Source organism: Xenopus laevis, chromosome 6L (assembly GCF_017654675.1).
Source record: "Xenopus laevis strain J_2021 chromosome 6L, Xenopus_laevis_v10.1, whole genome shotgun sequence".
Lineage (NCBI taxonomy): Eukaryota > Metazoa > Chordata > Amphibia > Anura > Pipidae > Xenopus > Xenopus laevis.
Genome location: NC_054381.1, coordinates 128,930,979 through 128,945,715, shown reverse-complemented (window position 1 = coordinate 128,945,715; position 14,737 = coordinate 128,930,979). Strand labels below are relative to the sequence as shown.

Genomic DNA, 14,737 nt, shown 5'->3' with positions numbered 1-14,737 from the left:
TATGCTCCAGCACTTCCGTCTACTCCACTGTCCCTGAGATGTCTCTCTCCGTGTTGCCGCGCTTAGAACAACTGTCCTCCCGGGTAGTGCGGGTGTTGGGGTGCAACCCGGGGCCCATGACTCTGCAGGGTACGAACACCTATTTGGTGGGCACCGGCTCGAGGTAAAATATAGATGAGAAGCCGCTTCCTGTTTTCTATAGAATGGGGCTAAAGGTCAGCGACTGATAGGACCTCACGTGTTGGGAGTCACGTGATATCTGACTTGGCTATACGAGACCTACAGTCCATACAAACTTCCCACTGAGAGACTTCTGTCCCAGACACGAGTACTTTTGCCCTGGCATTCCTCTGCCTGCTTTACTAACATGGTCTAACCCTGACACCTGGGATTTGCCTTGTCATTTAATAAACAAAGTGGCCTAAGTGGTAAAGATATCAGCAAAGAATTTTAATTGTCTTGGTCGCAGGAAATATCTCTCGTTTTCAATACAGAAATTTCTATCTGAATTCTGCCTGTATCTGACGATTCAGCACTAACACTTCACTTGGCCGATCAACAAACCGACTGATATCCAAGTCTTTTGCCGTACGATAATATGTGTGTGTGTATGGCCGGCTCTAGTCCTGTACAAAAGCTTGACTATTTCTCTCAAGGGGTTCCATATTAAAGCGCATGTAAAGGCAAAGAAATAAATCCCATTTTTACTTTCTTTAATGAAAAAGAAACCTATCTCCAATATACTTTAATTAAAAAATGTGCACCGTTTTTATTAGAAACCTGACTGTATGCAGTGAAATTCTCCCTTCATTTACTGCTGTGGATAGGAATTGTCAGATGGTCCCTTACTGCTGATCAGGGAAACAATCATTATGAACAGCAGGGGGAGCCCCCGCCTTACTTCCCAGCCATGCAGAACTCAAGCAGCTTTGTTTGTTTCCCTGTAGAGCAGTTGTCGACTGTGTAGAGATTTGTATTAGATTTTATTTTTGCCTTTACATCCCCTTGACTGTTCCCAACTCCAGCTGCAGGGACAAAGATCATGGAGCCAATGACTAAGTTCCCCTTAGTGGGTGTGAAACGCGTAGGGCAGATGGAGATGCAGATATACATTTTTTAAACTTTGTGTAATTAAAAATATTTTTTTACCTTATTCTCTCTCGTCCTGTGGATCCGTTTGAGTGCCGGTTGGCCCTGCTTTTTTTTTTTTACATTCCTTTTACATTCCTTGACAAAGATCATGGAGCCAGATTTAAACAGATAAACTGGGATTCTATTTGCTGGATTGTTTTGCTGCAGCCACTGGTTCTCAGAGTAGGAGAAAGTTTGTATTAAACAATACAAAAACTATAAAATCCACATAAGATTACACGACAACACAGGGCCCAGTGCAGTCTGCATATTCTGATTATTAATCAGTCTTGCTGTATCAGCTTCTGGCAGATATTATTTGACTTGTGCTGTTTTGATAATTTATGACGATCCCTAAGCAGCCCAAACCACACTGAGCATGTGCGTAGTCTTAGACTTGCAAATATGTTTAACAAAGTTACAAAATGATGACCCCCTGTGGCCAAGTTTGAAAGCATAAATCATTTGTTTGATTAGGCTTGTGGTGCAGTAAGTTCATGTTTATGTTTAGTATGCAAAATACAGCATTTCTAGCCTTATTCTATGTTGGACTTAACTTCCTCTTTAATTACAGGAATCAGCTTTGTGTTGTGACCCTAAAATAAGTTTAAAGCCAGTTATGTAACGTAATTTTACAATTTATTTCTGTTATAGAAAAAAATATTAAAGGGGGTCTCAAAGACCAATAGTTGAAATAATTGCCTGTGTTACTTTATTTCACATTAGCTGTTCACATTGAGCTTATGTATTTTAAGGTAAATGGCACACGTAGCAGTTATCCGCCAGCTAATTTCCACTGGTGGAGGAACAATTACCACCCAGTGCCTCCCACCATATCAATATGAGTAGAAAATATGAATTGGTTTAATTTTTTGGGCTACAACTGCATTTTCACAAGGTGTACCAGATGCCTTTCATTTTGTTGAAACCAATAAGAATGTTATAGCATGTCCTCTAAATGCTAGTGCCAGAGGCACCTGAAAACAGCAATACAAACTTGATTTATTTTTTACTTTCTTGAAAAAAAAAAGTACTTTTTTCCCTTGAACCCAGCCACCTTCCATATTATTAAACATTATCATTATTCTGCTAATAGTAACTAATTAATTAGCACAAACAGTTATTCAATGAGTGCTCAGAGCAATATTAAAGATGTGCAATAATGTTTTGTTCCATATTTTGGCAAGTTTGCCCATTTTGCTATGAATGTAACATGGAAGCAGAGAGAGAGGTCCCGGCAGTAAAAATTGCTTGTGGTTAGAGGAAGCAGACCCTACTACTTTGGGGAGGGGGGTACTGATTTATAAGCAGATTCATTAAAAGTGCCTTTGTCCAAAACTTTAGTTGGGGCCCTACAATTATTTTGCTGTGGGACACACATGTCTAATTACATTATTGAGATGAACCCACGGTTTTTGATTGATCGACCCACAGATCCTGAAGTATGGCTGCTTACCAATAATCATTTTGTCCAGTATACTGGTGACTTTGCAGACAAGGGCTAAGAAAATCCTTAGTGCAAGGTTCGCAACATTCACATTTATGATGTCCAAGACGTTTGTATGGAATCAAGAGTATTAATTCTCAGCAGCAGCATATGTAAAGCAGTTTCCCTTTGCTTTGCAGGCAGGTGTCATTGCATAGAGGCTAAACTCAGGTCTCGGTGACACAGAAGCGAGTGTAAAGGATAACCGGTTCTTTTGAGCACAGGGCTGTCTGATTTCTTCCTTGTAATGGAAAGATTATCTCATATTTATGTCGCATTTAGGTGGAGAAATACCCATACCCTCTGTCATTAACTTGAACATCAAACTCCCGTTGCCCCTAATACAGGTGGTTAATGTCTGAAAGCGTTTTGGGGCTAAAATCTGCTTGTACAAAAGTGACTGGTGCTTGCCATTCAAGTCAAAGGTAGCCGGTTTTAGCCATTTCTCCGCAATCACGATGTGCCATAATTAGCCCAGTAGTCACATTGTTATGGTTCAAAGAATATCTAGCACTGCAAATAAACATTTACTCCAAAATCTCACCAGCATTACCCTGGGAAAAGGCTTCCCCATTTACTACTTTAAGCCCATCTAGAGCTGTCAGCACTACGATTTGGGAACCAATGCATTACTATGTGTATATTTTGTCTATTCCTTTATCTGCTGCCAAGATGTACATATTTATTTGTTTCTGCTATGCTGGACGCAGCAATCATTTCTTATCTTTTATGCAGGCGGATTCTAATAGATACCGGGGAGCCGGCTGTTCCGGAATACATTAGCTGTTTGAAGCAAGCCCTGATTGAGTTCAACACTTCCATCCAGGAAATCATAGTGACACACTGGCATGTTGACCATGTGGGTGGAATAGCTGACATTAGCAGGGATATCATGAAGGGTAAGGAACGATTTACACATTTATTAATCACTTCTTTAACTTTATATCTGAACAGGTTCTCCTTCAGGATAAACATTCACAAGAATGATGACTAAAGATGCTTTGCAATACATATTTAATATACTTGTTATAGAGGTATGGGCAATCTGTGTGGACCCATTGCCCCAATGGATGCTTAAAGGATAAGTAAACCTTTAAAATAAGTGACTGTAAAATTGATGGTTGTGCTATTCTAAGTACTTTTGCAATGTACATTCATTATTCAATTATTCCAAGATATTAAGGGATACATGTACTGTTAATATGATAATATTACAACAGCAATCATTGGCCAGGACACTGGTATTTCCCTAAATAGTGCACGTAATAACAAAAACTATACATATTTCTTAATTAAAACATAAGACAGTAAGTATGTTCAGCACAAGCCCTATTCATTGAACTAATGGGGAAAAAGAGTTCATTCATTCTCTCAGGGAATCTGTCAGTGGGCACTGACAGGTCACAGTAGTGTGAGGTAGCAGATGGAGTTTGTACAGTGTTTAACAGAGGCCAAGGTGTATATTGATGTGATAAAGCAGAGTACAGAGCACTTTGCCATATACATTGGGATGTTACAGATCACATGCACATCTCAGCATTACAAAACAAGTATTTATGAAAGTTTGTGGATTATATGTATTATGGAATTTCAACAAATAGTCTTTTCAATGAGGAATTAAGCAAATGTTTACCAGACCAAAGCATGCCATTCTCTAAATTCTGTGTTTGTTTGCTTTGCACATATCTTATAAAGTGACTATAGGTAAATAATCTGAGCGTTGTTTTTCTTATGATGCAGGGTGCAATTTCTCCATCAACAAACTCCCTCGCAATCCCCATCAAGAAGAGGTCATAGCTGATCATAAGTACAACTATTTAAAAGATGGCGATATAATAACCACAGAAGGTGCCACCCTCAGGTAAACTGCTCTCACACTGTCATCAGAACTTGGCCCCATACACAGACCAGCTGGGTGACAGTTTGGTTTACAGTGAGTTTGTCATGAAATTTGCCGATATGGCCAAGTTTAGAGCACAGTAGGCTGTAAAGTAGAGGCTCCAAAACTGTTGGGTGCAAAGTAACAAGCAACAAATGAGAGGCAGCCTAAAAGCCTGTTATGGTTTGCTTTAGACTAAACGCTTATTTACTGTCCTTGATATTGCTGGAACTTATATATATATATATATATGTTACGTTCAATGGCCTTCCCCAGTGTCAACAAAAGAAAAGTCAAGTTGTCATTTATGGTTGCGAGAATGCACCTCCAAGGACAGTGTTCTCCGTAGAAAAAAAATGTCTGGGAGAGAAAAAAGGAGACGGATGAAAAAAAGATGACCCAGTTTCGTTTCCTCATCAGGAACTGTTTTTAGAAACCAATTTTGCGCCTCTGCAATACACTGTGCAGTCCCTACAGCCTTCTGTTAAAGGAAAACAATAACCCCAAAATGAACACTTAAGCAACAGTTTATATCATGTTAAGTGGCATATTAAAGAACTTACCAAACTGGAATATATATTTAAGTAAATATTGCCCTTTTACATCTCTTACCTTGAGCCACCATTTCGTGATGGTCTGTGTGCTGTCTCAGAGATCACCTGACCAGAAATACTACAACTCTAACTGTAACAGGAAGAAGTGTGGAATCAAAAGACAGAACTCTGTCTGTTAATTGGCTCATGTGACCTAACAAATATAGTTTGTTTGGTTTGTTAGTGTGCACAGTGAATCGTACGATCCCAGGGGGGCGGCCCTTATTATTTAAAATGGCAATTTTCTGTGATTACCCAGGGTTTTACATATGAGCTGTTTTATGCATCATCTTTTTATAAAGACCTACATTGTTTGGAGGGTATAGTTTTCCTTTAATTTAAATTAAGGGGAAAGCAATCATTCTTTCACTTTTCACAGCTACCCCCATAGTATATAGACAGATTAAAGCTCGCTCTTTTTGTGAGTGGCAGCAGTTGTTACCTCTTGTAAGAAAAGTACAAGCTGCTTTCCATTAAAATTTCCCATGTTACCGACTATTCATAGTTGCATAGAATATGAATTTTACCTATTTGGCAAATCCCCAATAACATTGTGTTAAAATTAGCACATTGCTCATTCTTTTTGAGGACAAAACAATGGAAAGCAATCCTCAGATATAATTGCTTTATAGTTTCATCTTTATTTATATAGTTCTAACAAGTTATGCTGTACTTTTCAGCAATATTTTACATGAAAATAATATATTTGCCGGATATTTGTTTCAGAGTTCTCTATACACCAGGACATACAGATGACCACATGGCACTAGAGTTACTGGAGGAAAATGCTATCTTTTCTGGTGACTGCATCCTGGGGGAGGGGACTGCTGTTTTTGAGGACCTCTATGATTACATGAAATCTTTAGAAAAACTTCTGGAAATGAAAGCTGACAAAATATATCCAGGTTCGTTATGCAAGGAGACATATTATAAATAGCAATATAAACTACAGGTGGAAATGCAAAATCATCCAATTTCTATGGAGAATCCAGGGACATTTCTGTCTCTTATTGTAAACAAAACAGAGGATATGAGGAGGTATTTAGGGATGCACAAATGCTCCTATGGGATTCTGCCAGATGCCAACCCTTACACACAGGATTCAGCTGAATCCCAAACAGAATCCAAACCCTAATTTGGATATGTCAATTAGTGTTAAGATTGATTTTAAAAAATGTGCACAAGATTTGTGGGCAAAATCACGTTTCATGGATGTGCAACAATTTTTGTGATTTTTTTTTTTTTTTTATTTATTTTTTTAGGGTTCAGATTCATTTTTTCTAGGTACTTGGATTTGGCCAAATCAGAATCCTGCTAAAAAGGTTTCGATTTGGCCAAATCCTGGATTTAGTGCTATTAATGCTATAAAATGGGTAAGACTTTGTTCTTGATAAGAACTTGAAGCCACAGTGAAAATGGATGTGGTTAAAATCAGTAGCATTTGTGAGAGAAAATTCCGTACACTCATTTCCTTCAATCAACAGGTCATGGCCCCGTGGTGCTGGGTGCAAGAGCCAAAATCCAAGAGTACATTTCCCATAGGCATGCCCGAGAACAACAGATACTTCAAGCTTTGCAAGAAAACCGTGGCAAATCCTTTACTTCAATGGATCTTGTCAAAATTGTGTACAAGGTAATTTCTGCAAATTCTTTGTTAAAGGAATTGTTCAGTGTAAAAATAAACACTGGGTGAATAGATAGGCTGTGCAAAATAAAAAATGTTTCTAATATAGTTAGTCATGCAAAAATGTAATGTATAAAGCAGGAGTGCCCATACTTTACTAATGTGAGGTCTACTTTTAGTGATGTTGTCCCATTATGATCTTCATCCATAAAAGCATTGTTAGCATTTTGTTCCATTGAAAATATTACTTAAATATTGTATTGATTTATGAGAGAATTTATATTGCTATATTTAACAAACAACTATTTCTCATGTAACCTTAAAGGAATTGTTCAGTGTAAAAATAAAAACTGGATAAATAGGCTGTGCAAAATAAATAATGTTTCTAATATAGTTAGTTAGCCAAAAATGTAATGTATAAAGGCTGGAGTGACTGGATGTCTAACATAATAGCCAGAACACTACTACCTGCTTTTCAGCTCTCTTGGTTTACACTGACTGGATACCCTGGTTACCAGGCAATAACCAATCAAAGACTTGGGGGGGGGGGGCATGGGTCATATCTGTTGCTTTTGAATCTGAGCTGAATGCTGAGGATCAATTACAAACTCACTGAACAGTTATGTCCCATGTGGCCCTCCTTCAAGTCGCTGACTAACTCAGAGTTATAGAGCTGAAAAGCAGGTAGAAGTGTTCTGGCTATCATGTTAGACATCCAGTCACTCCAGCCTTTATACATTACATTTTTGGCTAACTAACTATATTATACCATATTTTATTTTGCACAGCCTATCTATTTACCCAGTTTTTTATTTTTACACTGAACTGTTCCTTTAAAGAGAACAATATTTTGTGCATTACCAAGAAATGTGAGAACACAATGTCTAGTGACTAATACTTATGTATTAAAATTAAACCTAACAGAGAGAAGGGCAATTTATTCTACCAAAAATAAACACATGAAGCACTTGTCACACAAAGAAAGGAAATGTACAGTGAAACACCATGTTAATATATAAATGTGCCTCCAAGAAGTGCTTTTCCTGAATGTTGCTCATGGTCAATGTGCATGAAACACATATTAGTATTTGATCCTCATGATAATGCAGCTAAAGCTGCACTGATGAACTGTGTGGCCATACCTCTCTGGCAGAGCTGCAGTTTTTGAGTTGAAGGGGCCCATTCACTAAGCTCGAGTGAAGGAATAGAGGAAAAAAAATTTGATTTTCAAATGTTTTTTTTGGCTACTTCGACCTTCGACTACGACCTTCGAATCGAACGATTCAAACTAAAAATCGTTCGAATATTTGATAATCGAAGTACTGTCTCTTTAAAAATTTCTTCGACCCCCTAGTTCGCCACGTAAAACCTACCGAGGCCAATGTTAGCCTATGGGGAAGGTCCCCATAGGCTTTCCAAGGTTTTTTCTGATCGAAAGATAATCCTTCGTTCGATCGAACGAATTGCGCAAAATCCTTCGACTTCGATATTCGAAGGGTTTTAATTCGGCAGTTGAATATCGAGGGTTAATTAACCCTCGATATTCGACCCTTGATACATCTGCCCCGAAGTGTTCTACAGCAGTGATCTTCCTCTTGTGGTTGTTCCGAACCACAACTCGCAGAATCCCAATAGCAGCCAAAACTACCAAAGTAGCCCTCTCCATTGCATCACAGTTGCTTTACAACAGGGGAGCAAGAGCAGCTTACTGATTTGTTGAACAATTATATAAAACAAACAGAGCATTAAATACTATAATGCGTTCACACCAACTCTCAAGCTGTGATTGAAAAATATATATATAATGGAAATGTGTTTGTGTGTGAATGTATGGATGTGCCACACTGTGGTCTAATTTAGCTCCATTCTAGTTTTATGAATGTAAGCAAGAAAGACCTTATAAGCGCTGTCAATTTCAGCCCTGCATTTTGTGTTTCTGCAGGATACCCCTGAGTATTTACATAAAGCAGCAGAGTTTAACCTCACTCATCATTTACAGAAACTAAAAAAGGAAGGGAAAATATGTAAGTATACCTTTATTCAGCGTTATCCTGCAAGATAGCATGTACCAATTTTTTGGGTAAAAACTCAACCTTTAATGAACAAGCCTCTAAGAGCCTGTATCCTTTCTAAAAGTTCTGTGTATTACTTTACAGTCCGTCTGGGTTTAGTTCTCCTTTAAGAATTGTCTTCTTTTTGTGATATTAGGGTTTCTGATACTTTTTCTTTTCATTTGCAGCAGAAGAACAATCCCCCACTGTCAGATGGAGAAGTAACTTATGAATAAGCATCAAAAACAAAATATCTTCACCAGACACTCTGTGTGTGTTGTGCAAGAACAGAAGAAGAGATGTGGGAGTATGGATGTTTGTTTCCAAAGCATTTAACAGTCACTGTTAATTTATTTTAATTTAATATAGATCTTTGCTTGATCCATAAATAATCATGTAACAAATATTGGTATAAACTTATATGCTGCATGTATTTGCCTCTTCACTACAGTCATTTGTCACAGTTATCCGCAGCATGTACATAAGAAACAGGGTGTGTTTTAATATTCTAATAAAATCCTTGTTTAGTTTTTACTGAGCGCTAGTTAGATATCCTGTTTATATTCCTTCCCATGAATTAGAACATATAAATATCAAACTGATTATGTTTTACTCAAGATTTAGGTCTATATATTTTGAATTTTTCTAAGTCCTTTCCAAAATAAAGCAAAAGTCCTGAGCTAGGAGAGTCCCACTATATTTATATAGGAAATTTAACCCTACAGTCTCAGTCTGCATATTTTTCCTGAGGTTTTACCTGCATTTTGCCATTATCTATTGAGAATATGAACAAAGATTTATAATATAATACAATACACAAGAGTCATGAATATGCTGTAAATCATATCCTTATAAATGGTGCTTAGTGATTTCATCGGTTATAATTGGAGCTTAGTGATGGCATTTCTGTCACATGACTCACTGAAACTTGTGTATTATAATACAATTTTATTATTATAGTATTATATATATATATTATAATAAAGTACCCCCTGTTGCTAAATATTAGGATATTAAAAGTCACCTCCGACTTCTATGACCTGTATAAAATATAATATATGGAACTCCTCTGTATTTTATAATATCCTTATATTTTACAATAGGGGGTACTTTTATGCAATATATATATATATATATATATATATATATATATATATATATATATATATATATATATATATATATACACTCAACTCATTATCAATATATTTAAGACAGCGACATTTTGTGCATACTGCTACTGAAAAATGCCTTACCCTTTAAACAAAACAGGGATTGTTTGTCCATATATTGCAATATATTTAAGATGGCCAACTACGTCAAAGTCATCCCATATCTGGCCAGTCCTACACTCAAATTGCATCTGATTCATTAAGAATTCTATTGCTTCATTATACATTTTACAAACGGACTAAGTCTTACCTGCAACTTACTAGCTGCTTTCAAAGTGAAACTCCTAAACTTGGCTGCCCTTTTACCACACAATTGGATTGACCGCGCTTGGAGGGTTAAATAATTGGCCCTTTCACTCTCAGTTTACACCTCCACCTTGGTGTAGAAAATTAGTCATATATATATATAGTTACTGAGAGATTCAGCCAGACGCAGTACTTGCTGCTTGAATGTGTTTTTATTACCACATATGTTATATATGACTTGGTTGCCCTTTTATTAGACACCAGTGGGATCACCTGACTATAGCTGGGAAGGGTGGGAGCTACAACATGGAGCTGGTCACTGCTCCTGTATAAACTATAACAATAATATATATTATAATAAAAAAAAATTTAAATATATATATATATATATATATATATATATATATATATATATATATATATATATATATATATAGATAGACACACGTAAATTAATAAATGTTAGTGGGCAGTAGATATATCTTTTAAAATATGGATGAAACAACTGTTTTAGTGGACAACTTGGATTTACAGTTAAGTGTCACTGCTGACCTATAATGATGGAGGAAAGGGTATGTTTTGTTTTCACTCTCAATTTTTCCTACACTTAGTGCAGCTGTGATATGTAACTCTTTCTGGGTGTGAGGGATGTTTATGTATTTTACCTAGAAAATGTGCTTGTGCTTATGGATGTATTTTATTAGTTACTGAGCATATAATGTTACAGATATGGGATCTGTTATCCGGAAACCCGTTATCTAGAAAGCTCAGAATTACGGATTTTTTTTAAATAATACAAGTTTTTCCCCTTTTTCTCTGTAATAATAAAACAGTAGCTTGTACTTGATCCAAACTAAGATATAATTAATCCTTATTGGAAGCAAAACCAGCCTATTGGGTTTATTTAATGTTTAGATGATTTTCTACTAGACTTAAGGTACGAAGACCCAAATTACGGAAAGATCCAGGTTCCTTGCATTCTGGATAAAAGGTCCCATACCTGTATTCTTGGCTGGTAGTGTATGAAAATCACTTGGAGCAGTGTCATCCCAGGGGGTCCTTGCCAACCTGAGGAGGCCTTTCTGATGCTGCCCGCCTCGTATCCAGAGCTCACTGTATTGAGCCCCGGAACAGCCCAAGGGGGGGGGCCGCATTGCTAGTGCAATTGCGACAAGAGACTTATATTTATAACCCTTTCAAGGACTTGGCAAACAGCATTTATAGCTGTCTAAAATATTTTACACAAAAAGAAGTAATAGTTTGTGTATAAAAATATTAAAACACTGAATTGAGAGTTTAATTGTAAAAAGCATTGTAGTCTAGATATGGTGAAACTCGCTTTGTTAGAAAAGATTTGAGTCATGGTCTCTAAACATCTGAAGCTCAGTCTATAAATATTTACAGAGCAAATACTTGGCAAAAGTCTCAGTTTATAAAGACTTGTAGATTATAATCTTTTAAGGGGTTGTTCACCTTCAAACAACTAGTCATTTTCAGATAGATCACCAGAAATAACGACTTTTTCCAAATACTTTCTATTTGTGACCGTTTTTCTAATATTGAAATTGAAAAGTGACATTTTTCATCTTCTAAAGCAGCTCTGGCCCCCCAAAACTGTTCTAAATTGATACATTTCGTTGATACATTTCTTATCTTTGTCCCTGCTGAGCAGAATCCCTGGATTTCATCACAGGCAGCTGAATTAATACAATAGTTGGTAATACTCCACAGATGCTGCTGAGAAATGGATCAACTAAGGGTAAGGTCACACTGGGAGATTGGGGAGATTTAGTCACCAGACGACTAATTGCCTCTTCTTTGGGGCGACTAATCACCACCGAACTGCTTCCCTCTGTCTTCCGCCTGAATGGCTATTGCGGCGCTTCATTTTCCGAAGTTGCCAACTTGGGGCGACTTCGGAAAATTAAGTGCCGAGGGTGTCATGCCGAAGGCGATTTTTCATTCTAGCAAGCGGAAGACAGAGGGAAGCAGTTCGGGGAGATTAGTCGCCTCAAAGAAGAGGTGATTAGTCGCTGGGCGACTAAATCTCCCAGTGTGACCTTACCCTAAATGTTGTAATATTGTAACAGTTTAGAGTCTGCACCTGAATTACTGAGCTGCCAGACTCAAAACATGAACATTTAACTTAAAAAAAAAGATTTTGGAAAAACTGTAAAAAATAAATAATGGAAAGTAATTGAAAAAAGTCTTTATTTCTGGGGAAAAATCTGAAACTGGAAAAAGTGTTTGTAAGGTGAACAACCCCTTTATGTGCTGATGAATAATTAGAAACATCATTCTGATCCACCACTAGATGGCAGGGCAACATTTTTTCTTGAATTAAAAACGTAAGCAGAACCTTGAACTTTGATCAAACTTTTAATAGCACATAATACAAACATACCGAAATACACATACAGTATTTCCCCCGCTGCAGTAACTATGGTCTGAACGTCTGCTTACCCGATCCAGCATTCCACTCATCATTGCAACAGTGCACACAGCAACTTTTGCATTTCCAAAAATGATTGCACAGACGCATCAAATCCAAGAATGGCCTTAAATTATTCCCTTCTCACTGGCAAAGTGATTCCAGCAATAATGGGTTTGTGTAAAAAGAACAGAAAGTAAAAGCATTATAAAAGGAATGATGAATCTTTGTGACTGGATTCATAGCTTGTGAATCATCCCTGTGTGATTAACTCACTTGAACTTATGTTTATTATGATCTTTATTCATTTTACCTAGGGGAAGCTTTTCTGAAATCTTCATTTCCTTCTTTCCTATTGGGTCTTACATTTTAGCAGCAGCTTCTATGACACCTTATTGATTCCTTAAGTCCCAAAAAAATGTTGTGTTTTCATGCAACTGTGTTGCTTGCAGATTCTTGTAAAAATAATTGTCACTTATTTTATATTTTGGCAAAAAAATAGTTCATATAAATCTCCCTTTGGAAGAAAAAATTCATCAAAAGTCTCCACAAAGATTCAAAAAGAGATTTCCAAAGAACAGATTTATCAAGGGTCGAATTTCAAAGTTAAAAATACTTCGAAATTCGACCATCGAATTTAAATACTTCGACTTCGAATATTGGGTATCCTGCAGTTGAAGTAAAATCGTTAGATCGACTGATTAAATCCTTCGAATCAAACGATTCGAAGGATTTCAGGGATCAATCGAATGATTTTACTTCGACTTCCAAAAACTTAGAAAAATGCTCTAGAAGGTCCCCATAGGCTAACATATCACTTTGGCAGGTTTAATTTGGCAAAGTATTGAAGTCGAAGTTTTTAAAAAAAATTTTAATAAAATTTTCGAAATTTATCATACTCTGGCCCTTTAAGAACTCAAATTTGACTATTCACCTCCTAAAACCTGCCGAATTGCTGTTAAGGTCATTGGGAGACATCCAGTAATCAATTTGGAGTTGTTTGCAGCCTTCCTTACAATCGAGTTTTTTTTAATTTGATTCGAGTTTTTGAGTCGATTTAATTCATCTGGGTTTGAAAAATTTGATTTTTTTTAAAATAAATTTCGCATACATGGGAGTTTAGGAGCGTTTTTAAAAACACAAATGAAGTTGAAATTTGACCTTTGATAAATGTGCCTGTAAGTCCTTTGGAAATCTCTTTTTATTTCTTTTTTTCTGTAAAGTACATGCTTAGGAATACCTGGGACACTAAAACAAGATGCCAGCTTAATGCTGCTAAAACAGTTCCCTCCATGAAAAGGAAAACATGTGAAGGGAAGCAAGTAAGTGACTAGAATCAGTGGGTGGTGCCTTAACACTTTACCAATACGTAGTGATTTTACCTCTTCTCATTTATAGGACTTTGCAAAGAGACTGTGTCATTGAAAGGGACCTGTATCACACACAATGTTGTTTTTGGCTACATATTTAATGCCTTTATATTTGACTTTGATAAGTATATAGTTTAAGTGCCCCAATAATGCCACCTTGTACCTTATCTAACATAGTACAGACGTACTCTTCTTTCATTGTACACCTAATAATACATTCCAGACACTGAACGACTACAGGTGAAGACACATAGAGCTACTAGTAGCAGATACTTGTCACGGCCACAGAATGCCAGAAATACCCTGCCATAGACAATGCTGAGAATTACCTCTGCAAAAACATAATTAGAGTCTTAGCAAAGCGTATATATATATATATATATATATATATATATATATATATATATATATATATATATATATATACAGTGGTGTGAAAAACTATTTGCCCCCTTCCTGATTTCTTATTCTTTTGCATGTTTGTTACCTCTGCAAAAACATAATTAGAGTCTTAGCAAAGCGTATATATATATATATATATATATATATATATATATATATATATATATATATATACAGTGGTGTGAAAAACTATTTGCCCCCTTCCTGATTTCTTATTCTTTTGCATGTTTGTCACACTTAAATGTTTCTGCTCATCAAAAACCGTTAACTATTAGTCAAAGATAACATAATTGAGCACAAAATGCAGTTTTTAAATGAAGGTTTACGTTATTAAGGGAGAAAAAAAACTCCA

The 14,737-nt window shown here is 36.5% G+C and overlaps 1 protein-coding gene across 1 annotated transcript; it reads left to right on the top strand.

Annotated features, from left to right (window-relative positions):
• Positions 1-12: 12 nt before the first annotated feature.
• On the top strand, positions 13-9,586 carry lactb2.L (lactamase beta 2 L homeolog; the record flags this gene model as incomplete). Its single annotated transcript, NM_001094943.1, is given in 8 exon segments — positions 13-163; positions 3,353-3,516; positions 4,358-4,478; positions 5,816-5,994; positions 6,574-6,722; positions 8,656-8,737; positions 8,953-9,035; positions 9,036-9,586. Coding segments are annotated over 7 exon segments (864 nt in total). The 5' UTR covers positions 13-38.
• Positions 9,587-14,737: the final 5,151 nt, after the last annotated feature.